Source organism: Orbicella faveolata, unplaced genomic scaffold, assembly GCF_042242905.1.
Source record: "Orbicella faveolata isolate gen_17 unplaced genomic scaffold, um_ofav_v1 contig_48, whole genome shotgun sequence".
NCBI lineage: Eukaryota > Metazoa > Cnidaria > Anthozoa > Scleractinia > Merulinidae > Orbicella > Orbicella faveolata.
This window is the reverse complement of record NW_028301578.1, coordinates 13,293,926-13,317,500: the sequence shown is the minus strand read 5'-3', so window position 1 is coordinate 13,317,500 and position 23,575 is coordinate 13,293,926. Positions and strand designations below refer to the sequence as shown.

At 39.1% G+C, this 23,575-nt stretch overlaps 2 protein-coding genes and 1 long non-coding RNA gene across 4 annotated transcripts in view; 1 reads left to right on the top strand and 2 right to left on the bottom strand.

The window, feature by feature from the left end:
• LOC110039663 (uncharacterized) overlaps nucleotides 1-4,810 on the bottom strand; it is a 7,552-nt gene extending 2,742 nt beyond the window's left edge. The window contains exons 1-2 of the mRNA XM_020744801.2: nucleotides 2,974-4,810; nucleotides 1-1,032 (exon numbers count right to left, since the gene is read on the bottom strand). The exon at nucleotides 1-1,032 is cut by the window's left edge and continues 2,742 nt beyond it. Of these exons, the coding sequence (XP_020600460.2) occupies nucleotides 1-991 (991 nt within the window). The 5' untranslated portion in view covers nucleotides 992-1,032; nucleotides 2,974-4,810. The remainder of the gene's footprint in view (nucleotides 1,033-2,973) is intronic.
• A 358-nt stretch (nucleotides 4,811-5,168) lies between these two features.
• On the bottom strand, nucleotides 5,169-16,065 carry LOC110039664 (bcl-2-like protein 1). Of its 2 annotated transcripts, none has more exons than XM_020744803.2 (3): nucleotides 15,921-16,065; nucleotides 9,168-9,804; nucleotides 5,169-7,217 (listed from the first exon to the last, which is right to left on the bottom strand). In XM_020744803.2, the coding sequence occupies exons 2-3, from the start codon at nucleotides 9,684-9,686 to the stop codon at nucleotides 7,101-7,103; spliced, it is 636 nt and encodes a 211-aa protein (XP_020600462.2). In that variant the 5' UTR covers nucleotides 9,687-9,804; nucleotides 15,921-16,065; the 3' UTR covers nucleotides 5,169-7,100. The 2 variants fall into 2 exon arrangements, with proteins under 2 accessions (XP_020600462.2, XP_020600461.2); XM_020744802.2 differs by lacking the exon at nucleotides 15,921-16,065 and adding an exon at nucleotides 9,951-10,115.
• LOC110039667 (uncharacterized) lies at nucleotides 10,852-12,202 on the top strand. Its single transcript, XR_002295553.2, has 2 exons — nucleotides 10,852-11,258; nucleotides 11,615-12,202. It is a non-coding gene; the product is annotated as an uncharacterized LOC110039667 (long non-coding RNA).
• Nucleotides 16,066-23,575: the final 7,510 nt, after the last annotated feature.

The window sequence follows — 23,575 nt, the reverse complement described above, 5'->3', positions numbered from 1 at the left end:
CAATGGGAAGATACGTGGGCTCGTAACGGATGGCTTGATAGAGTGGAGCAGCATCATTAAGTACCCCATCCACCTCGGCACCTGCCTCAAGGACAGTTTTCATCGAATTGTATTGTCCTGAAGTGATTGAAGTCATTAGAGGGGTGTGCATAGGGTCGTTGAGGTAACAATCGACCTCCGAGCCTCCTTTTATTAACAAATCCATTATATCCGTATAGCCTTGTTTGGCAGCAATATGCAATGGACTGAAACCAGCGCTATCAAAAACGTTCATTTTCACCCTTTGATTGATCAAATACTTAATGATATCTACTTGGTGGTTGATCACAGCTTCGTGCAACACAGAAATGCCTCTGTGATCTCCAGATATGGTATCAATGTTAGCTCCATGCTGATGAAGGACTTTCACAATTTCAAGATGTCCTTTCTGACAAGCAAGATGCAGAGGAGTGCACCAGGAACCAAATCTGCTCAGCTCAGCAGGTCGTGGAGCATCTTTCTTGGCACCTCCTTGCAGTAGATATTTTACAACCTGGACATGGCCATCACTGGCTGCGACATGCAAAGGTGTTTTCAGGTGATTAGAAGCAATACTATTTGGATCAGCGCCTTTCTCTAGAAGCGCCTTAACAATCTCACCAAAACCATTCCCAGCGGCAATGTGAAGTGGGGTTTCCTTTGCAATAGTCTTCTCAACTCGCAGTTTCAAATCTGCCCCCGACTCAAGAAGTGCATGAACCACCTCCAGGTGGTCAAAAAAACATGCAATATGCAAAGGTGCCATCCCATGAAGAGCTGGCTCGCCATGGTTGATTTCCTGTAATGTTGGTTTAAGCTCAAGGATGGTTTCCCCCTTGCCAAGAATGCAAGCCTTTACAAGACTACTGCTAGTTTGACTGCATAAGTATTGGGAGATTTGTTCTTCAAGCTTTAAACTAATGTATTTAAGTGACACAGCAGGAGTATTTCTTGATTGACTGCTTCCATCCATTTGAAACAGTCAGAATATTACGGATGCCTTATTTTCCAATCCTGGCAAAAAAAAACCATGATAGTGATTCAGACATTAAAGAATGAGATTAAAAAATGTACTTTACTACCAGTACTATTCAAATTGATCCAAGTGATAATTCAACTAACTTGGGAAAACACATTTTGTAGGATAACATACAGGCTTGTTTTCAATACTGGCTAGTAAGGTTTTGAGAAAAGAATATTCATGAGCATCTTTTGTAAAGAAAATATCGATTAAATCAAGCAGAAAACCCCAAATGATGAGCATAACTTTGAATAGCATTTTATAACTGAGCGTTTTACGGAAACTGGTCAGAATGACTTAGAAACCCAAGAAAGGGGACGTTAGGCAGTTTTATGTTTTAATGTTGCATTAAATACAACATATTTCCAGGGGAGCATGGCCCCAGACCCCTCAAGAAGCTTGCACTTCATTGTTTATCCTGGATCCGCACCTGTGACTAGTAAGTTTTCTGTCACAGACAAGCTGCATATCTTTTATGAATACACCGTACAGCCTGTGTTTTTGAAGCAGCTGGCAGCCAGCAAAAATCACCACCTACTCCATAGTCTTGGCTGGCTTTTTACTGGCTGCATATGTGGGCTCTTCATTTAATTCTTCAGAAAGATGAAAAAATCAGCCTTCTCCTTTATACAATAAAGCCAGCTACTTCAGAAACTTTGTTTGTATGCTTGCTTTTGTGGTCTTTGTTTCAAATGTTCAGAAATCAGACCTGGCCACTTCTGCCATCCCTAACAACTTGGACCAGTATTTTAATGTGTCTCAGAGATTTTTTGTTTACTTTATCGGAATCTACATGGGATCGTGATATGGAAATTGAAAAATAGAATTGAATATCGTTGATTTTTCACCACGTTTTTGCCATCTGCAAACAGGAAAGTCCCGGGGGGTACTCCCAGAAAAATTGGGGGGTGTATGGCCCGCTTCCCAAAATGCTTACCCTATTTATAACCAAAATCTGCGATATTCCCTACCCTATTTATGACCTGACCAAAAATTTGAAACCCTATTTATGACCTGACCCTTAAATCAAAACCCCGTTTCAGACCTGCGTTATAATAATATTAGTTCCCTAGTTCAGACCAATGTTAAATTACCATAAACATAATTTGTGACGGGCTTTTGCTGATTTTCTCTTCGAGAATGATGAAAAAGTGGCTTCTTCTTAAAGACATACCCATATCAAGACTAGAGTACAAAAACCATACCCTTTTTATGACCAAAATGGCCAAAATCAGCTAAATTCAAAACCCTATTTCTGACCAAAATGGCTGAAAAACCATACCCTTTGGGGCCGCACATACCTATATTGTTCATTTAAGGGAGGAGGAGGAAAGTTCACTTCCAGTTGGTCATAAACTGCAGCGGATAGAGGCCTGGGTTAAGTCCGGTTGTGACGTCAAAACAAGAACATAGGAAGACATATTTTTGGGACCAAACAAATAGAAACAAAAAAATAAGTGATTTATACTAGGAATTAGGCAATCTAGCATAATTCCAATTTTAGTACAAAACTGTAAACATTTACAAAAGATATGCTAGGTGTATGTTCTTCTTTTGATGTCATATTGCCTAACTAAATAGTAATCCAAGGTTCTAACTGACCCAACCGGAAGTGAAATTTCACGTTTACAGACAGCTAAAATGTGGTGAAGAAAAAAACATCAAGATTCCATGTATATATTTCCATAAAAGCAAACAAAAAAAATATCCTGGCTGGGAACCACTCAGGCTTTGAAATGGGATCTACAGGGAAAGTGAAATATATATAGTAACTATAGTGGAAGGCCACTTACTAACATATGGACCCTCAACGCTTCTAAGAACGAAGCATAGAAAGCATAGAGAAAAGGAACCATTCAAATTAAATGAGGTGTACACGAGTGGTCCGGTATTCTACACCTAGCCGAACCTTCAACAACAAGGCTTCTACTCACCGCTATCTTTCTCTGCATTCTTCGTGACGGCGCAGAAAAAATAAATGAAAAGCCGAGTCAATAATATCCTAGCGCTCAAGCCACCATTTTGGATATTTGAATACAAGCAACACCTTATTACCTCTTACATGATATGCTACCACGTACTTGAGCCGGTTGGAGGAGGCGGAGGCGCGCAAATGCAAGACAAATGGCCGAACACTGACCTTATTAAACGTTTGCTTGTATTGGCCAGATGTTAAAGCCCTACAACTTTAACATCGTCTCCGCAGTCCCTGGTTGACAAGGTTGGGAAAACTCTACAAATTGGAGCTGTCAGCTTGGTTTCTACATGCACCAGTGCAGGAGGGGGGTAGGGTTAGGTTAGTGGGAGGGAACACTCGTTTACACCAGCAGTTCTTACAATTTGGGTATGCACAGTAAAACTAAAAGTTGATATTCTTTCCAGCCTCATCAGAACTGAAATTTTCCTACTTGAAAGGAAAGTCCTTCAAAATGCAACCAAGGCGTTATTTTGTTATAATCCATCAAATGCTGCTAATGCACAACTGGTCTAATCAATTCATGGACTGGCAAAATTGGGATAGCCACTAGATCTGATGCTGCATTATGTAGTGATGGGGCGGATCTGGAGGGGTTTGAGGGATTCAGTTGAACCCCCTAAATTAAAAAGAAGAGAGAAAAAAAAAAGAAGAAAAAATGGGGTGTTGCCCCACAAAACAGCAGCAAATCGAGCCTTAGCCAAGACAGGCCTTGTGGAAAAAAGTATTTGATATAATAATGAACAAGAGATCCTCCATGCAGCCTCAAGAAAATCATCCATGGAAGACGACAGAAGCATATGTGCAGGCTGTTCAAACTTCAGACCACTAAAGAATCTTGGCATTGTGTAGTTTTTAAAAAATACAAGGCTTCAAAGATTCAAGTCCATGACCTAATATATGCCAATGGATAGAGGACCATAGAGTAACATACCAGTATCGCAGAAGTCATAGTTTTGACTCCGTTTGTATATAGTCTTGAAATCTTCTCAAGCTAACAAATGCAATAGCTTTTAATATTGCTTACACACTTGACTGCTCAATTCACTTCTGGATAATCTATCACTCGACAGTCAGAGTTCATCCTATCATCCTCAACCTTCTTCACTGAAAATTGTAAAAAGCCAGCCAATCCTGCCAAGCCCCAAGAGGTGCCTGGCATGTCAAAATAGTTCTCTTTATGGTACACAGTCCATAGTCAGCATCACATGTTTGCAAAATGTCGAATATCATAGGAAAGAAGGAAAGAATGGACTAGGTAACAAAATCTGATCCAAAATGTAAAAAAGTATAAAGCATGCAAAAGTCCATAATATATTTATACTTAGCTCTATAAGAATCAGTTCCCTCGTAATTCTTTCGCTGTTTTTAATTTCTATGTGCAAGCAAGACAATGGATGGATCTCTGTGGAGATACATAACTATATATAGTGCCCATACAGTTTTACAACAGTAACGGTAGAACCCTAGTAAACACATCCCCTGAAGAATACGATGCAAAAATTCCTCAGACAATACCCCACCTCCCTCCAACCCCACATGTACCCCTATGTTATCAGAGAAAGATATATGAACCTTTTTGCAATTTATATTTTCTTACAATGCACTCATAACAATGGTCACTTCAAAACTTAAGAACAAGTTCTTTTGATGTAACAACCCTTCTAAAAATAAACTCAAACATAAGTTAAAAAAGGAGACGTGCTCTCCAAAATCAATGTCCTCATGATACCAACAAAATATAATACCATAAACTGCCACTTATAAGCCCCCCGGCTTGTAAGTGCCCCCCCCCCCCCCCCCAACCCCCATTATAGGAACATCTACCTGAAAACCAAAAAATACATCCGGTTATAAGCCACCCTTTAGCTTTCCTTGTTTTGAATTCATTTTAATAGTGAGGTTTCTTAAAACCTCACTATTAAAATGAATTCAAAACAAGAAAAGCTTAAGCTTAATTACCAGTAAATGAAAAACCTATTTTGACCAGCATGCAGCTAAATGTAGCTCATTTTGAAACGGTTTTTTTAAGCCCCTCCATTTATAAGCTCGTCTACAAGCCCTTATAAAGTTGTATAAACCCAGGCCTCATAAGTAGTTTACAGTAACCTGACAAAACACAGAAATGGGAGCCAAGAACACCTCACAAACAACTTGTGCTTGTCTTTTTATTTTTATTTTTCAAAAACAACCTTTACATGGAAGGATGTTTCAGTGTTTACAGGCTTCCTTGCATTATAAATGCTGTTCAAAGTCCAAGCTCCAAGCATGCAAGTAAAGAGGCATGGACAACAAGTGTTGATATAGAATGCAGCTGCAGCTAAGAAAAGATTCTCTCACACAACAGAGGCTACATTTTGGTACAAAATAGATACAAGATGATCTTCCTCAAAAAGGTTATGAGAACCTTAACACTGACTACTTTATCAACAGGGTTATTACATGGCTTATTTTCTTGAAAGATGATAGAACTGCCCAATACAAACCAGCTGCTAAAACTATTTCCAAAAGGGGTCAGGAAACAAAGATTCTTTGCCACCTGAACACTTCCCTGCACTTCTCATTTCTATAAACCTTGGTACAACCCTGCTGATAAGGAGTACACACAACTATAAGTGAGATCATTTGTATAAGTGACTCTGACTTAAAACACAGTAGCCCTGTTTCTGCTATTCTGGGAACATCTTTAAGGCAATAATACAAGCTTCAAATGTGCCCAAGAATCGATCTGCTTTCAACTAAACAAACAGTATATAGTCAAACACAGCCTAGATTAATATGACTTCCTGTAGATAAACACTCAATTTCACACTCATTGAACCCAAGATATATTCCCTTTCTTTGGTAGTAGTAACTGAACGGCGCCAATAGATCGATAGCAGTTGTAGTAAAGCTTGATGACCATTCAGGGATTGCAACTTGAGCTATGTTGGTCTCTCCTTTTGGGCAGGAAAACTAGTATTGTCAACTTGCATTAGCAAATATCCTTGGAATATGATGGCATTATTTGAATGTATAGTACATCTCATCCATGGCTGGAAAACACAAGTCCAAGGATAAGACAAGTGAACTTTACAAGCAATATGCAACAATGAACTCAACATGGACACGTGCTTCCCTTCTACAGTGTAAATCCACTGCACTGTTCACAAACTAGTGTGGGATACAAAAAGACAGCTTTTTACACCAGTAGTAGTCTGATATTTCACACATCACGTTCTTTCGTCCTGACACAAATCATGTACTCTCTTCAACCTGCGATGATACCCCTAGCCAGCCAGGGTTGCTGCACTGACTAACCATGAGTAGATGATTTGGGAATGGTTACGTCCCTACACAATGTAGTCTCGTGTGCCCTGTGGATATTCTTCTTTGAACATTGTTTTTAAGAGGAAGGTAAGCTTTGAAGGAGCATAAATGCAGAAAACTAGCCTGTAAGCTTTGAAAGATTCAGCAAATATTGCAAACAAGGCTTTCAACATGAAAATCCACTTTCAGTGTTCACAGTTACTGTACATGAATCTGTTGCTGAACCTTCTAAATAATTAGAAAGCTAACACCAACATCTGCAACAACTAGAACAATACTTGCACCATTCACGTCATCACTTCTTTCATATCCGAAGGAAGTAAGCTTTGAGATAAGAATATGAAGATGTGCACATGTTTACCAAGAGACATGATTGTCTTGTATCCACATTGTGACTGCTCATGCTACAGATTTCAAAGCGGAATGACCACAACTTGAAGGGAAAAAAGGCCAGTAAAGGGGTAACTACGATGTTACCAATATTACACAAACATTATACAATAACACAATTTTTCTTTTTACACATTAAACATCAATTTGTTGATTTCAAAATGATTCTGTTATTAATTAGCTTACAGTGAAGCAAAGATGATACGAAAACATACAAAGTGCACTCAATAACACAAAATGTAATGCTATGAGGAGTCAAATTCGACATATTTAATCAACAAGGGGTGACAATCATCTAACAAGTAGTAAATGCATAGTCTTGGTCACAATGCAGATACAATGAAAGTGTGAAAACAGGCAAGTGCGCAAAAGGAGCTGACAATATTTTCACTTGTTTAAGGCCAGAAGAGTTAAGCCAGCAGCACAGATACTTCCCACTGTGAACAAACTTTTCCACATGGTTTGTGACTGCGAAGATTCTGAAAAGTGAGCAGTAAAGCCGTCCTGGGAAAAAAAAAAAAAAAAAACACAATAAATTCAATTTCCATGTAGAGCATCAATGACTTAGCACCATTCATATTTGCAGAAGGTGATAATTACAATCAACTTAAAGGGTGGATTGAAGAGAAAGCAAAAACATACTTCCCATTAAATTATAATCTGCTTACTTCTCAATACGCCACTGTCAATATCTTAAAATTCAGCTTGATAGCGAGGCCTAGAAGACACAAACAAAAGAAATGAATAAACATGGTCATTCAATTTCCTTTGTTTGTGTCCTCTAAGCCTCACTGCCAAGCTGAATTTTAATATATCAAAAACGGTCTATTTTATGTTGCATATCATTTTAAAACATTGTAATAAAATAATTCCATACAGGATTATAAAAGGACACATCACATTTATGACAAATATGCTACAGAGTTGCTTAGGGTGTTTAACAAAATTCAGAGACTCGAGGATACCACACTTTATGATTATTCATACCCTTCACAGGCAGCTGTACTAAGACTAATGTATTTGTCTGCAACCAAGAAATGAGTTGGCACAGATGAGTGACAGTGGCTTGACAAAAAGACAAATATTAGTCTTCTGTCTGAGGACATTCTTGCCAATAACATGTTCAGTTTTGGAGGAAGGAAGTTCATTTTCAATTAGTTTAAAAGCGACTGCGGTTCAAGATAAATGCAATTAAGACATGTATCACAACATACGATATAGTTTTAAAATTGGCAATATGGGGCATTCCACTTTTATTCTGCACCCCACTTTACATGGCAAACTCCAGCACAGTGCCTGTTGGAATATTGTTTTTTAAAGCAGCTGAAAAAATTTTGAAACTCTTGGAAGCAAACTTCAAAGGTGCAGAAAATAAAAAAAGATAGGGTTTTGGAATCTGCCCTCCATAGCAGGGATGCAGATAAAAAATGGAGTGTTCCAATATATGGTTAAGCAGCATAGACACCAGTATCGTAAATTTTCCCAACTTTAAACAGGGCTACACAAAGAATTCCTTCACATAAAGTGTTGCTCTTTGGAAATTGAATTTTTTGTTTAGGATTTTCTCACTGTAAAGCACTTAGGACAGCAATGTATAAGCGCTGCATAAAAGTTTTTAGTATTGTTACTGGTATTATTAAAGTTCTTTATTATTGTCATTTTGTGATTTTACTAGAGAGAATCTTGCAACACTGAAATATAAAACAGACAAAACTCTCACTAAGTGGTACAAGACATTTAAATTTTTTTAACTTGAATTTACCGGAAGCCGTGTTCTGTCTTACTGGGTACAGCGTATAATTTTTTAGTTTGAATTACGTAACTACGACCAGTACAAAATCCACCAAAGGAGGTACTTGAATGTTAGAGGGTGATCAAAAATGCATGAATGGAAATTAACTCCCCCGGGGCAATATACTAATACGAACATTTGTCAAACGGAAATACTTTTCACGTTTTCTTCGCGCGAATTTTCTCTATTGAATCGAAGATCGAGAAAAAGCCGAAATTCTTCTGTTCAAATTTGTTAATGAAGTTATTCACTTGTCAACAGAAACAACCAGACTATTTATGCAGTGAAAGTTGAGGAAAACAGCAAGCAGAAGAGGTGCCCCGCTGATGCAAGAAATTTTCATTTTACATGTTTACATTATCTATGGCCCCAGAATTTGTCTCAAGATTGAAAAATTCTTCTTGAATTTGCATCAAAATAACATACCTAGGTGTTTCGAGACAAAAACGTAAACGAAATGTCGACAAGATAAATGGATGTCTGACTCATAACTAATGTAAATACAGACTGAAATTTGCATTCAGTAAATTACTACAGCACGTAGGTAAGCTCATGACAGCTGGTAGGCTAAAGAGAAAAATAACAAAAAATTTTTAAAATAATGTAAAATAAATAAAAAAAACCACAGCGAATTTTTTCAAAAACTCAGGATTACAACTCACCCATCCTCCATTTTCTCTGATCCACGTTAATAAGTTATCGGCTATAAATGAGGCGATCCATTCCACGATGTGTTGAGCCATTTCTGGTCGTTGTGTTTCCACGAAATGATGTGCCACTACGCCTCCGAACGTGAACAACGCCACTATTCTGCCCCAGTTTGTTCCTGCTTGAAAAATCTCTTGCGCCACACCGACAAACGTAGGATAAGCTGTAACTGGTGTAATTCCTAACGTTGTGCACAATGATTCGAACAAATCAGGGTGTTCTGCCTCCATAAGAGTTGCCAGTTTTCGTAGAGTACTCGCTGATGGGTTTGTTGGCGTCTGAGGAATAAGAAACTGTCGAGGTAAACCTTTAAGTCTGCTCTGTTCAAATTTGCTCCTTAGCCGGTAAGAAATATAGTCAAGTGTGAGGGAAACTCCTTCGTCGATGATTTTCTTATCGTACCTTGACATTTCAGAGGTATTGAGGGTAGGAGAAAGGTCCTCGTTGTTCAGCGCAGCTGTCGCTCCGGCCATATTGAGTGATCGTAGTTAGAAAAGTGAAAGTGTTCGCACGCAAATTCCTTGTTTCGGCCCTGCAGTTTGTTTTTCTTCTTTAAACAAGGATACAATTTAAGGAAATGGTATCTTTGTCCTAAAAAGAGAAAAAGACATTAAAACCAAGCACCGTTGTCGGTGGCGTACTTCCTTGCTGACGCATCAACGTAACCGCACTAGTAGTGAGCTTAGTGAAAACACAACCGAGTGCTCCCGTTAAAAGAAAAAAATATATATACTCACAGAAGTTAACCAATGTTCAAAACACTTGGCATAGTACTTGAAATAGCAATTTAAAAAGCAAAAGCAAAGGAGAAGTAGAGAGTAGAAGCAAGCCTTGGCGCGGAAGCACTAAAATAACTACCACCATCAAACGAGCCTTGCAGTGGCGAAGAAATGTCGCTAAAGAAAAATCTCTTTGGCACGCCGCTCTCTTACGTGATTGGTCAGCTTGACAAGTTAGTGCTTTCTGATTGGTTCCGGTTGATGACCTGTCAACACACCTCTTTCCGTTGAATTTCATCAAGAGATGAGGTCACTGAGATATATGGAACAGAAAATTAAACATTGACGGGAAAATTTTATTTGTTCCACTCAAGATATCTGTCAGTTATTACAAAAGTAGCATTCTGCCTCCCAAAAAGACTCATTGGAACAAAGCCTGACTCGAAAATCGTACGAATTTTCAACTACGGTTTGCAGAGATCTTGCGAAACGAAAGTAGAACAAAAAGTACATATGTAAGCAAAAAGTAAACATACACAATGTTTTCGCCGAATCTTTCTCGACGCCTACCATGAATAATTTTTTTTGCTCTTAGCTCTATGTCACGCGTAAGGCTAAAGAATCACCAAGCATTAAAAGAAGAGCTTTGAAATGTATAATAAAGATTGTAAAATCGAGAAATTTAGGTTGAATTGTCAAGATCATCAATAAGTTGGAAAATTATGCAAATTAACCTCAAAGTGCATTTTCATGAATTATTAATGTGAAAACATGGTCGAAAACCAAAAGAAAGCGTGGTTTTGGTGTGCTCTTGTTTTGAAACTAAAACCGCAAGCTTGTGCACGTGGACAACGGAATACACATCAAAAGAACAACTTTGATTGGTCAAGAAACAATGGCAATAACACGCGCGCGAACTATTGTCCTTGAGACAATAGCAGGACCGACAACGTCTTAGACGCGAGCCAATCAAAAAATACAAAAATATTGCAACGTATTATTTGGCAGAATATCAAAAATAGGTGAATATATTTATACGCAGTTAAATATTTTTTTCGCGGGAACTTTTTTTTGGCGACGTTCAGTGAGTGAAGAGGCAAAAGACATTCGTTGCGAGAAGACCGACTGCCGAACATTCGGTCTTGCCATGAATTTTGCCCTTCCTTGAGGAAGGTTAACAGTACTTGAAGTAATTACCAGCGAAGGAGAACTTTCTGCGACCGTCTTTCCTTGTCAAACAAGTTAGCTTCGAAGGCGAAACTTCAAGCAACAAGTTGTTGACTATTAAAGAAGCGAGCCGCTTGAAGATCATTTTATTTCGCCCTGGTAAGTGGCATATTGAAAGCTTTCCACGAACAGGGCGTTAAATTACGTAGCTAACTGTTTTCCACAGCTTATCCAAGATGCTTTTATGGGCCATCTGCTTTCAAAGTTTTTATTTTGAAAGCTCGGATAGGAAATGGGTTCGCGAGCGGCTCTTTCTTTGCCGAGAATATAAATATATAAACAAGGGTAGTTGTTGTGCTTCACAGGGGTGTGAGACATAAAAGAAGCCGATAATTTCAATTTGCTTTTCTAAATGGTCATAACAGAGCAAAGTATGACTAATGGGCTGTCCTCTTTAGCAAAATAACTTCGAGTTTAACCTGTCCTCAACTCATGCCCATCTGTTTATTATATAGACCGCTTGGAGAGGATATACGTAACTGGTATGGACCGCGACAAGCCAAGATCAGCCGGCAGCAAGCCACAAATAAATCAACTGGCTTGTCCTTCATGTGAATTGAGTCAAGAAAGTAAAGAATTATGCCGAGAAATTGGGAAGGTGTTGGCCAGAATTGGAGATAGAATAAACGCTTTGCAACTGACAAGGAATGGACACAATCTTCACATCAACTGTCGCGATGGCGAAAGGATAAACGATGATGATACGAGACCCAGGACGGGGGTGAATAAACTTCCGTAAATACCGGAAGGTTTTTATCTACCAATTACTTTTAAAAATTCTATTTCTACGCCAGAAGAATTGTACATATTATATGCAGATTTTGCTGTAATCTAGATGTAACGTACTTCATTTTGGAAATGCGTATATGTATAATAGTTTTTAAGACTCGAGCTGTGAGCTTTGTAATTTGCATCGCTGATTTTACGAAAACAACAGTTCCTGAGACGAATTGTTTTAAAAGGAAAACCCAATCTTCAAAACGCATGTAAATAGTTTTCACAATAGCAGTGACATACAAATAAAATCAGCTGATGAAGAGCAATATTTTGGTACTTAGTGTCCATAGCAACTTATTGTTCTCCCGGCGAGGACATTTGACACAATGGCGCTAAAATAGCGAAACAACAGTGACTTTGCACAATGGTTCTTTATGCTTTGAGGAATCAATGATACCATTGTTCGCTGCAAACTAATATATTCCGATTGCACGGGCTGATCAGTGGGTTTTGTCAACAACTAACTTTGATACGTCGAGACGAATGAAAGAGAAAAGCCCTTGAGGCCAAGGTTTATTAAGTCGGACAGAATTAGTTGCTTTTTTGGGTGGTCGACCTGGGTTGTTAACCTTCCCGCTATACTGTGACCGATTTAATAACAAAACGCAACAATATTTTGACTGTATACATCAATGAAGCTTTGTTCTCCCTTCGCTCGACCAGCCAAGTCGCACTGATTGAGAAATCTATCAAAAGGGATGGGTTCTTGCCTGTTCCGTACTATAAACATTGCCGCTCTTTTTTCCTAGGGTCAGCAATTTGTCTTCTGATATCATGACTTAGGTTTGCAGGGTTTCCTTGGCTTTTCTGACCCGTCAAGGTTTCAATCAAGTCATTTGTTACGCTCGATTTTCCAGAGTTAAATTTCTCCTCCCAAGCCGGTGTTTTAAACCTTTGCCTTTTCCTGTGATTGCATAATCATTTTACGAAAAGGTTGTCTGGCTTCGAATTCTGCGCGCAGAGAAGATAGTTCGTGATTTCAAAGATCGTTCATGGTGAGTCGAATATCACAGAAACTTCAAGAGTGTTTCACATCACGCTTTCTACACGAATTTCTTTTTCTGACAAACTATACCCTCGCAGTGCCGGTAATATAAACAGATAACATTACTGTTGTTTTCAAAGTTTTGCTTCTGTGAAATTAAATCGATATTTCCTTTGACGAGTGGGCAGTAAACATTAATGAGAGATAAGTCTAAAAAATTGTGCTGGAAGGATCGAGATTCTAATGATGATAAAATTTCACCGCAAAAACAACAGACTGACTTATACCACAATGTCTGTCTGTTTATAAAATCACGTGCAAAACAAATACACAATATCAAAGTTTGCAAAACAAGCTCGACGTCTGCATAACATGCGCAGTAACCGACAATATAAGAGGGGAATTTTAAGCAATACAGTAAAGTAAAATCGCGCTACCTCAGACAAGGAGAATTAGAAATAGGCATAAGTAAATGACAGAAAGAGTATATCGAAAATAATTTCAATTCGAGATAGCGGGGAATGAGAGATACCCGGTTTCAACTGTTTTAGCGAGGAGTCTGAGAACGAGATATTACATCATTGCCGGGGACAAAAGCTTACTCCGTTTTCAGTGTTTGTCTGCTTGGCTCTGTGTATCACAGGAAAAAACTCGATTTTGAATACTCGATCTTGGGAATTTTTCGAAGTAAAGGATGTCAAAATTTGTTCCGTCCAGTTTAGTTCTCCCTCGATCTCAGACTGCTGAAGTGGATGAATTTAAGTGGGTTTCTGTCACTTCGTTACACAGTAGAACCACCGGTTGTCTCGATCGAACTCCGCACTAATCTCGATCTCAAATCATTTTTTCCTTTTTGTATTTTTTCAGTTCCTTATTCGAATCCCCGACATCCCGAACTATATTTCATTTCGCATAAGACTTCGAGATAGTGGATCTGCAATTGATGTCTTTTTTTAAAGCCATAAACTCCCCCCCCCCCCCCCCCCTCCGTCACGATTCCAAAGTGATTTTTGAAACTTCATACTTGGTAACTGACGGATACGCATATACACGCCGCACGAACTTTAGGCCCCCCATAGAAGCCGTTTTAAAAAGGCTGAAAAAATTTCAATCTAAACTTTTTCAGTCCTTTATTCGAATCCCCGACATCTCGAATTATATTTCATTTCGCGAAAGACTTCGAGATAGCGGCGGATCTGCAATTAAATGTTTTTATTTGAAAGCCATGAACTCACCCCCCCTCCCCACCCCCCCGTCACGATTTCAAAGTGATCTTTAAAACTTCATACTTGGTACTTCTGACGAATACGCATATAACGCTGCACGGACTGGTATCACGAGATGTAGATGTCATTTAGGCCCCCCGTAGAAGCCGTTTTTTTTTTTTTTTAAATAATAATGATAAATAAAGAATTTTAATTCCAAAAATGAAAAACACCTGCTTTACTTTAAGGCTTAGGACACCCAGTGGGGAGAAAATTGATACGTCATGTACAACACCATGTCAGGGTCACACTCTGACCAGATGCATGCAGAATGGATAATCATTTGCCGCCTATCAAGGGAATGTCTCTCTCTTAACACCAACACACAACTAAGGGGTACACAGAACTAAAATGACTAAATTTGCGACGATAGCTTTGGAATGAATCTAAGATCTATATGTTTAATCGTTTTAAAACGTTCTTTGCCGTGAACGATTCCCTTTTTAGTCGCTAAAAAGACATTTCTATCATTGAATTTTCTTGCCGGCAAATATAACTCCCCTCCCCCCCCCCCCCCACTTCCTCTCACCACCAGGAGCCCCATCCTACACCCCCCATTGCGTTCAAAACACTAATCTCAAATCCCCCGTAGTTAATTTTCTTCTTGTGATCTCGAAAAACATCTAAGAGAAAATAGACGGTCAGACTGGTTCCAGATTTAAGGGAAACTCTTATATTCCTTGAAGAAGATCGTTTCAGCTTGGAAATGGCGAATACAGGTAGACTGCGCAGGGACTAAGCCGGAAAATTTCAAATTGACGTAAATTTCAAAGACTTACTGATTGAATTACCCTGGACATGATCATGCACATTGCTCGAGACCATTGGTGATCACGTCCTTAGAAATTTCAAAAGGGGCTACTGGCGTTTCAAACTGGAAGATCTCATAAAAATTTGCCTCGAATCATATCAAAACATTTTTAATATTGCTGGAAATAATATATTGGTTTACTGATAAAACTCTTTAGAAGTTGCGTCTAACCAGCTTCCGCCTCCCTTGTAGAGGCTAGGGGACACTTGTCACAACAGGCCGAAGGCGACTGCAAAATGTCGGTTAATTTAATTTTGTCGAATTATGTTTTCTTTCCCACTCGGAGAAGATTAGTCAGCACTCGAAATATGAGTCGAAAGTTCATCTAAAAAGCTGCCACCTCAATTTTGCAGAGGGCAAAAAACGCTTGGACAAGAATGAACAAGAAGCAAGATTATCCATTCATTCTCTTGAAGTTGAAGCATTCATTGTTTGACTGACTTGAAGCAAATTTAGGAATTTAACAATTAAACCAGGTGAAAAGTAGCGGACCTCGGGGTTATTACACTGAGCCTTACGAACTTCATGGAGATTAATTTCAGAGTAAACACAAAATTATATCAGTTTCAGTTTGGCGAACATTCTTCAACGCTTTTGTAGCTGACATTGAATGACATACTCCCAGATAATATTGAATAGGTGGCTATTTTTAGCCTCCTGAATTACTCATTTCCCCGAAAACAGAAGAAAGTTTGACTGAAACATCAGATCATCACGTTTAGTAGCGACATTCCCCGAAATGAAGTAGGAAGCTTTCAGTTGCTGCTTCGACTCTCTACTTTCAACGCACAAATCAGTTTGTATATAATTAGTACAGTAAATTAAATGAATTAAAAATAATCTTAATCAATGAAAGTACATATGAATGATCTCGTGAGAATAGTGTTGTACCTAGTTTTACAAAGAGATTTTAAATGAAATACCTGCAAATTTCTTTTCCACATTCAACTATTAATGAATGAACGCTCGCAACTTCACTGGGTTCAGTCCTGCGATGGAGGGAATAAAACGACACTTCAAGAAAGCTCCTCCAAGTTCTAACACTTGCGTCAAATGAATACCCTTGTCGGCTTTACCTTCGCTTTTTAACCATGATGATTACCAGGTAATTTATAAGACAAACACTGCTATTGGATATTTTGAGTTATTATATAATGATGGGTGGTGAATATCACGAGTGCCGTAAAAAATACGGTGAACTGATCCCCTTTCCCTCTTAAGTTCCTGTTTTTCTAGCTATATGGGCCACGATTGTTACATTGTGGTTGAACACGTGTGTTTCCGAGTTGTTATTTTTCGTGCCCCAGTATTTTTTTTAAAGTAACTTTCAAACAAAGCGGGAGAGCATTTTAATGACAGGCCGCTAACAGCGTACTGTATAAGGCATAACGGGACCTTCAACGGTTATCCGTCATTTCTGATCAAGTAGCAATTTCTCGTCAGTAGTAGGCGATAAAAAAGCGTTGGGGAGTTTCATACTACGTGATCTGGGGTGATAACAAACGCAATTGTGCTGACAAGTGCAGACAACTTGTGTTTGTAGTCACATGTGTTTGAAAAGTTGTACTTCGCCTGTAAGGATTTTCCCGTCGCAATATTCAACCTTAAATCGGCCAGATTGCTGAAACCGGGTCAAACATGATCGAGATTGTGGAAATGCATCAGTGAATCGACAGAGTCACGTGCTAATGGGTGCATGTTGGGTAATTCGATCAAAATCTTGCGACGTGCAAACACTATATAGTTGAACATGGAGGAAAATTTTGGTGAGATTACCAGGGCTGCATGTAATGGGTGATAATCTTTTAATGATGCATTGCAAGCGAATCATGTTTTGGTGACCTGATCCACACATCACACTTCACTCGTCTTAAATATCAATTTAAAATATTTGCCAACAAGAATCGTGACCTTGGAACTTAGCTTAAATCACCGTGTTTAGTGCATGTCTCAGGTGTGCTGAGCGACACAGTTTCTTTGTATCCAGGGAAACAAAAGCGCTCAATGTGTGGGGATTTTTTTAAACAACATTGGCTTCTGCGCATAAAATACCCTTAATGTACCCTGCCCCCCGCCCCCCCCCCCCCCCCCCTCCTGGCCGCGCCCCAGGAGACAAGAGGCAGCCTGGAGGGAAAAGGAAAGTTGGAGGACCAGAGACCACACGGAAAAGGACGGGTGGGTGGGGAAGGGGGGGAGAGGGTGTATTCCCATGCAGAAAAATTGGGTGGGTGTGTGGTCCTCTTCCCAAACCCTTACCCTATCCATATGCCTATCCAGGACCAGAATCTGTAATTTTCGCTACCCTATTTATGGCTTAACCAAGAATTCGATATCCTATTTGAGACCTGGCTTAAATAAATACCCTGTGTCAGACCTGCCTTATAATTAGTTCTCTAGTTCAGACCGATGTTAAAGCCATTGTGAAGGGCTTTTGTTGATGGTCTTATCGATAATGATGAAAAAGTAGCTTCGTCTAAAAAACAAAAACCACGGCCTATTTGAGACCAAAATAGCAAAATGGATACTCTATTTCTGACCAAAACGGCTAAAAAACCATTGCCTTTGGGGCTGCACATGCCTACAGCCCATGTAAAGGAGTATCCCCCGGGCCTTACGCGTCACTTGGCGAGGGTAGAACTAAGTAGCTAACCGCCCCAGGCCGTACGGTGTTTGCCAGGAATTGCTTCATGGGAGACAATGGGAAAAAGATTGGACAGGACAGGAAACGCAAATAAGATCATAACTAAGATTGTTATAAAACCACTGGGGAGCAAAAAATGATGAAAAACGGAAGATATGCTGGGTGGGGGGCACTTGAGTTCAGCCAAATCAAATCTTTGCTTACTTTACCTTGACCTGTGTTGCGCATTGCTAACTCTCTTACCGTACTAGCTTTTACTAGTCGAGAAAGTTTTTGTCATGCATATTTTTAAAAGACTAACGGAAATGTTTCAGAATCGTTGGGTGCAGAGGGCAATAGCTGGGCAGCAACACATTAACGCAGCCGGCTTGTCTGTCAACTGATCTCTTACTCAAGAAATGCGGATACCAAACGTTATTGTATGAATAAATTAAACCAAATGGGTAACGAGACAGGCAATAAGGTGAAATTAAGGGAGAAGTGGTAATTATTCGGCTCAGTACTGCAGGACTGTAACCATGGTAATGAAAGTGTTTCTTGCGCATTTTAGGTTTCGTTCCGCTAAAAGTGTTCAATTTACATTTGCACAGTTGTTACATTTTACGATAACTATGCTCAGGGTACGTTGTTAAACTAAGCCACAAATAAACAAGAACTAGAATACGTGTTCAAATAGTCCTAGTACAGTTGGATTGATGGAAATTATGCTTATTCACCTCTAGAAAATGTTGTCTCTTTGAGGGTGAAACTCGATCAGATTAGTCATGCCCCAACAATACGGGGAGTACCCTCTACTTGTTTTTTCATAATCACTGATGAGTAGTTCTCTCATGCAATTTTACTTTGAGTCCCTTCCCGTAAGCCAGACTTAAACGATGAATTTAAATGAGCATATTGAAACTATACATACTGTTACACTGTTAAAATGAATCCTTCCTTTGACATTCTCAAGCACAAATATACCCCGGAGCCTTGAACCGGCCCTTTCTATCCAAAAGGACTGTAGGTCGGTGTGATGGGGTTCCGATAACAGAGGTTTCTTATAAAACCGCAGGTGAAGACCTATGAATACATTCCATGAAGCTTGTGGCAGTGAGTACTACGATTTCTATTGGTTGAAAATCTGTTAGCGGACCGGCTTTCAGCGTCAATCAAAACTGTATATAAAAATTTTTGTTTGAACAGATCTCTTGTTAACGTCTGATTGCGTCTCATTTCCAACTGTGTATGGAACAAACAGGAAACGCCATTTCCTATATTTTTTTCTTGGATTCCTGCAAGCTTACAAAAGTTACTTTTATAGATTTTTTACAGTTCGTCATTTCCTTGAAGAGCATTAGTCAAGAATTCTTAGACTATTAAAATTTCCTTCTTTCTTTTTGCCAGAGGAAAAATAGCTTCGCCCTCGACGTGTTTGCGGGGCTGTTTTCACTTCTCGCTAGGAAAAAAAGAGCGACCGGTGATAGTCCTGAGAAGTCTTTATTCATTAGGGTGACGAGAATCTAATTTCTCTTTTCAAGACAATTCACCGCCAAAATGACGTGTAATGGAAAAAAATTAATGCCATCAGGAATATAAGGGCCATCGTCCGAGATGTGACAACCCCGTTCGATCCAACATGAAATTCTAGTTACGGGTTACCTACATTGCTGGACTCCAGCTTCGAAGTAAACTTTAATTTAAGGAGAAGAAGAAGAGGGATTTCACTGAAAAATCGTGACAATCGGTATTTGAGCAGTAGAGTGTAGCGTCAAACTTAAGAGCATTCTCCCGACTTCGGCAGACTTGTTGCGATGTTTGTAATGGCTTTTACTAAGTACTGCAGTTTCCCTTGAAATTTATTATTTATCTTAAAACGGGAAATGTTTGAGTTGTTATCCAAAGTATATTGTTCTGTTCTCTGAGAAAGTAAAGCAGTTTCTCTGGCTTATCGTTGTCGAGTCGCCGGCTTGTCTCGGTGTTACATTGGCTGATCTTTCTGAAGAAATGGACTAGTCTTCCTGTATGTCACACAGAATTGCTATAAAACCCCAGGGTTTTTTTTAAAGTAAAAACCCTCAAACTAGGTGTATCATTTAAGCCTTTGTTTACATTTCTGAAAGTGCAAAAATCGCCACTTTGGAAAGCTTGTTTCTAAGCCAGTTCTTTCGTTTTCCATGCACGAAAATCGTGGAATAAATGATGCCTCTCAGAAACGCGTGAGGAACCACGTGCCCGTGATCACGTGTGGCTGATCATACACTGGTCAGGTGCTCTGCATGTAACAAACACGCTGAGGCGACTCCTTCAGCCAACTCTCTCACCCGTCAAAGCTGACAGCCGGCTGTCAAGCGGACAGCTTTTTTCAGTAAGGCGTGTGTGCCTTTTTAAAATAAGGCAGAGTTCGAACCTTGCCCAGTTTGAGGCTAGTTTGAACTGTCGTTGCTAAATTATTTTCTGCTCTGTAAACAGTGAATCTATACATAGAAAAAGCTCTTCTACGTTCTCCGTGTTGATTATTCGGAAAATCTGCGCAAACATTTCAGTTTCAGTAAAATTAAATGTGCTCACTTGTGAACGAAAGGATTAAATCAAAAAGTCTTATAATAAACCCATTATAGCTCTTAGCTTCCATTCCGAAAGATAAATTGTTGATTGATTGATTACTCCAAGGTCAACTGTAGCGTTTTTCAGCTGCTTCAAAGAAATAACCAATCATATGAATACTCAACTGTACTATAAACATTGTTACAGGTGTTAATTGTTATGTCATGCGTCACCCCTGAACAAGTCCAAAAGCTCTCAGGAAGAAGGAAAATCAGCCCGGTTAAGGCGAAATTCAATTCTAATCTTTTGAAAACGGACGGTGTTGTGTAATTGGACTACATTCTAATCCAATTTGAAATAACTTAATTTTTAAAAATTTGACTCGGCTGCTGTCCAAATTATTTGCTAACTTGGATGGACACTAACCAATTTAAGAATTATCTTGAACAGTTTAGAAAAAAACAAAAAAAACAAAAAACAGTTAAATAATAGTGTTAGCCCTTGATTGGAATAATAGTTTCAATCAACAAACGATATGCCAAGTCATGAGTAAAAATTAGATTAATGATAGGTACCCCGGCGGCAATAAGTACCCGGCGTTTGTAGAAAACTCCCTACCTTGGGCGCAAAATTGCCAAATCATGCGATTTGTATGGAGGGTATGAAAGGATCAAATTCAGCTGATAACATTTTTCGATCGTCAACCAGCCGGTTGAAAATAGGGAAGATTTCCTCTGTTTACAAACATCGATTTGAGCGGTTGTTTCACGCCCCGTCCACACTAAGCCGGAGAAGTTTTAAAAACGCACCTTTATTTCTACGGTTAGGCCTACCGCCCACATTAATCCGTCAAGAAAATAGAGCTTTTCGAAAACGCTCTTCAAACCGGAGGAATTTGAAAACGCCGGCTTTGCGTTTTAATGCGGACGGAAAACATTTCGAAATCGGAGCTTTTCGAAAACGATAACGACCGATTATCATATGATTTCCTTGCCTTAGTTTTCGCCAAACACAAATCCAAAATACAAAATGATTGTTGCGTTTTCAAAATTCTCCGGCGTAGTGTCCGGTGGATAGAAAACATTTGACGCATTTCAAAATGAAAACTCCGTTTTCAAATTTCTCAAGCGTAGTGTGTACGTCGGGCCTATGATTAGATCAATTTTTGAGTTATTTTTTTGTAAAAAAAATACCTCTTAGTCGGCGCGTCGGGTATGTTATGGACGGGTCAATGGGTGAGTGAGTGAGTGAGTGAGTGAGTGAGTGAGTGAGTGAGTGAGTGAGTGAGTGAGAGATGTATGTATGTCACACCAATCAGATTGGATCTACTATGAACAGCCAATCAAATTTCTTGTTGTAAAGGTAAATGGTACGTGAGAAACACAAGGTATGTATAAACACAAGGACTTTGGTAATTCAAAAATAAAGAGTGACGTGTATGTTGCCGGTTTGTGATTTTTAGTCCGGTTTGGAGGGGAGTGTGACAGTTACATACGTACATTGGGTTGTTTTAGAGTGCATAATTTTCAGTGTAATGGTGGCTAGTTATGAACGAGATGAGTCTTGAGTTTTGAAGCAGTTCATGAGTAGTAGGCAAATGACACGAGATATTTTTACTTTTAATTACAAAGGGTAACTTGATACTTTTGTTTTTCACAAGGAGTTAATTCAATTAGAGGTCACGAATCGTCGGTTCTAGTTCTTAGGACATGTTTTAGAGGAGACGAGACTATTTAGATTTGATGCAGTTCTAACGTTTACAATAGTAAGTGCAGGTAACGATTGTTTTGTTCTTATTGCATGCAAATATAACGAGATATTTTTATATTTTTGACACTCTTGTTTTTCACAAGGTAATAAATTCAATTAGAGCTGACGAATCGTCACCACTTGTTCCCACGAGATGTTTGCTATTTTTAGTTACAAATGGTAACTCGACACTTTTGTTTTTCATATGGGAGTAAATTCAATTAGAGCTTACAAGTTATCGGCTATTGTTCCCAGGTTAAACAAAAAAGAAGCTTTCATTTCTAGAGTGTTTTTACGTCTCTGCAGTAGTAGTTTAATATTTTTATTTGATGGGCATTTTATGACATTCTTTTCAGTCCGATATTTTTAAAGGTAAAAAGTATGAAAACTGTTCAAATGTTCTTTGAAGACTGTGTGACACCAAGTTAAAGTGCAATTTAATTAAATCAGACTTTCAACGTGTCAGAGAGGTTTTTTTCTCTTTCTTTAAATTTTCGGTGAAGTAGTGTTGTTGCGTTGTGTTGTGTAAAAAGGGTAAACTTACGACTCGTATAAAATGCGAAAAGTTCTCTTAAGTTGAGTATTTTTGAGCAAAAATTCCTCTTGGGGGCTGGAAGGGCTCCCGAGGGGATACTCCCAGAAAAATTGGTTGGGGGTGTGCGGCCCGCTTCCCAAAACCCTTACCCTATTTATGACCCAAATCTGCGATATTCCTTACCCTATTTCTGACCTGACCAAAAATTCGAAACCCTATTTACGACCTGACCCTCAAATCAAAACCCTGTTTCAGACCTGCGTTATAATTAGCTCCCTAGTTCAAACCAATGTTAAATTACCGTAAACATATAAATTTGTGAAGGGCTTTTGTTGATTTTCTTTTCGATAATGACGAAAAAAAGGCTTCTTTTTAAAGCATACTCATATCAAGGCTAGAGTGCAAAAACCGTACCCTATTTATGACCAAAACAGCTGAAAAACCATACCCTTTGGGGCCGCACAGACCTATATAGCCCATATAAGGGAGTCCTCCCCCCGGGGGAAGGGCTGCGTGATCGGTGAGTGAGGGAGTTATGCATGTGCGCGTGTCAGACCAATCACAGTGTGGGTTGTATCAAAGAACGAATAAAATTGCCTGTTAGAAAATAAGATGGTATCTACATTAATCTGGAGACGTGTCAGATTACTGTAGTTTGTTCAGTCAAACATTTTATGGCTTACTATTTAGTTATCTTACCATTACCGATGTAACATCTTATGTACATCATAAACTCCCAGTTTCTTTCTTGCTGTACATCGCATTCAAAAAAACTTGTCAAATCAACCAAATCATTACTGTAAACAGCTCCATGAATGTTCCTATCTCCGAGACTTATAGTTCACAAAAAAATAACTCTTGCACGCCTTACGTGCCTATGTTTTAAAAATAATATCCAGGCGGCTTCTTGATAGGCTCAATTACCTGCCGCTGTTCGGGAAATGAGCCCGCGCTCCACCGACCTTGAAATCGAGCCTACTTCTTGACAGAGAGAACAAAGGTGTCCACGCGCATTTCATTGACTGAAATCTTGTCCGGTCTACCATTTTTGAGTTATTTTTTTATAAAAAAAATACCTCTTAGTCAGCGTGTCGGGTATGTTATGGATGGGTCAATGGGTAAGTGAG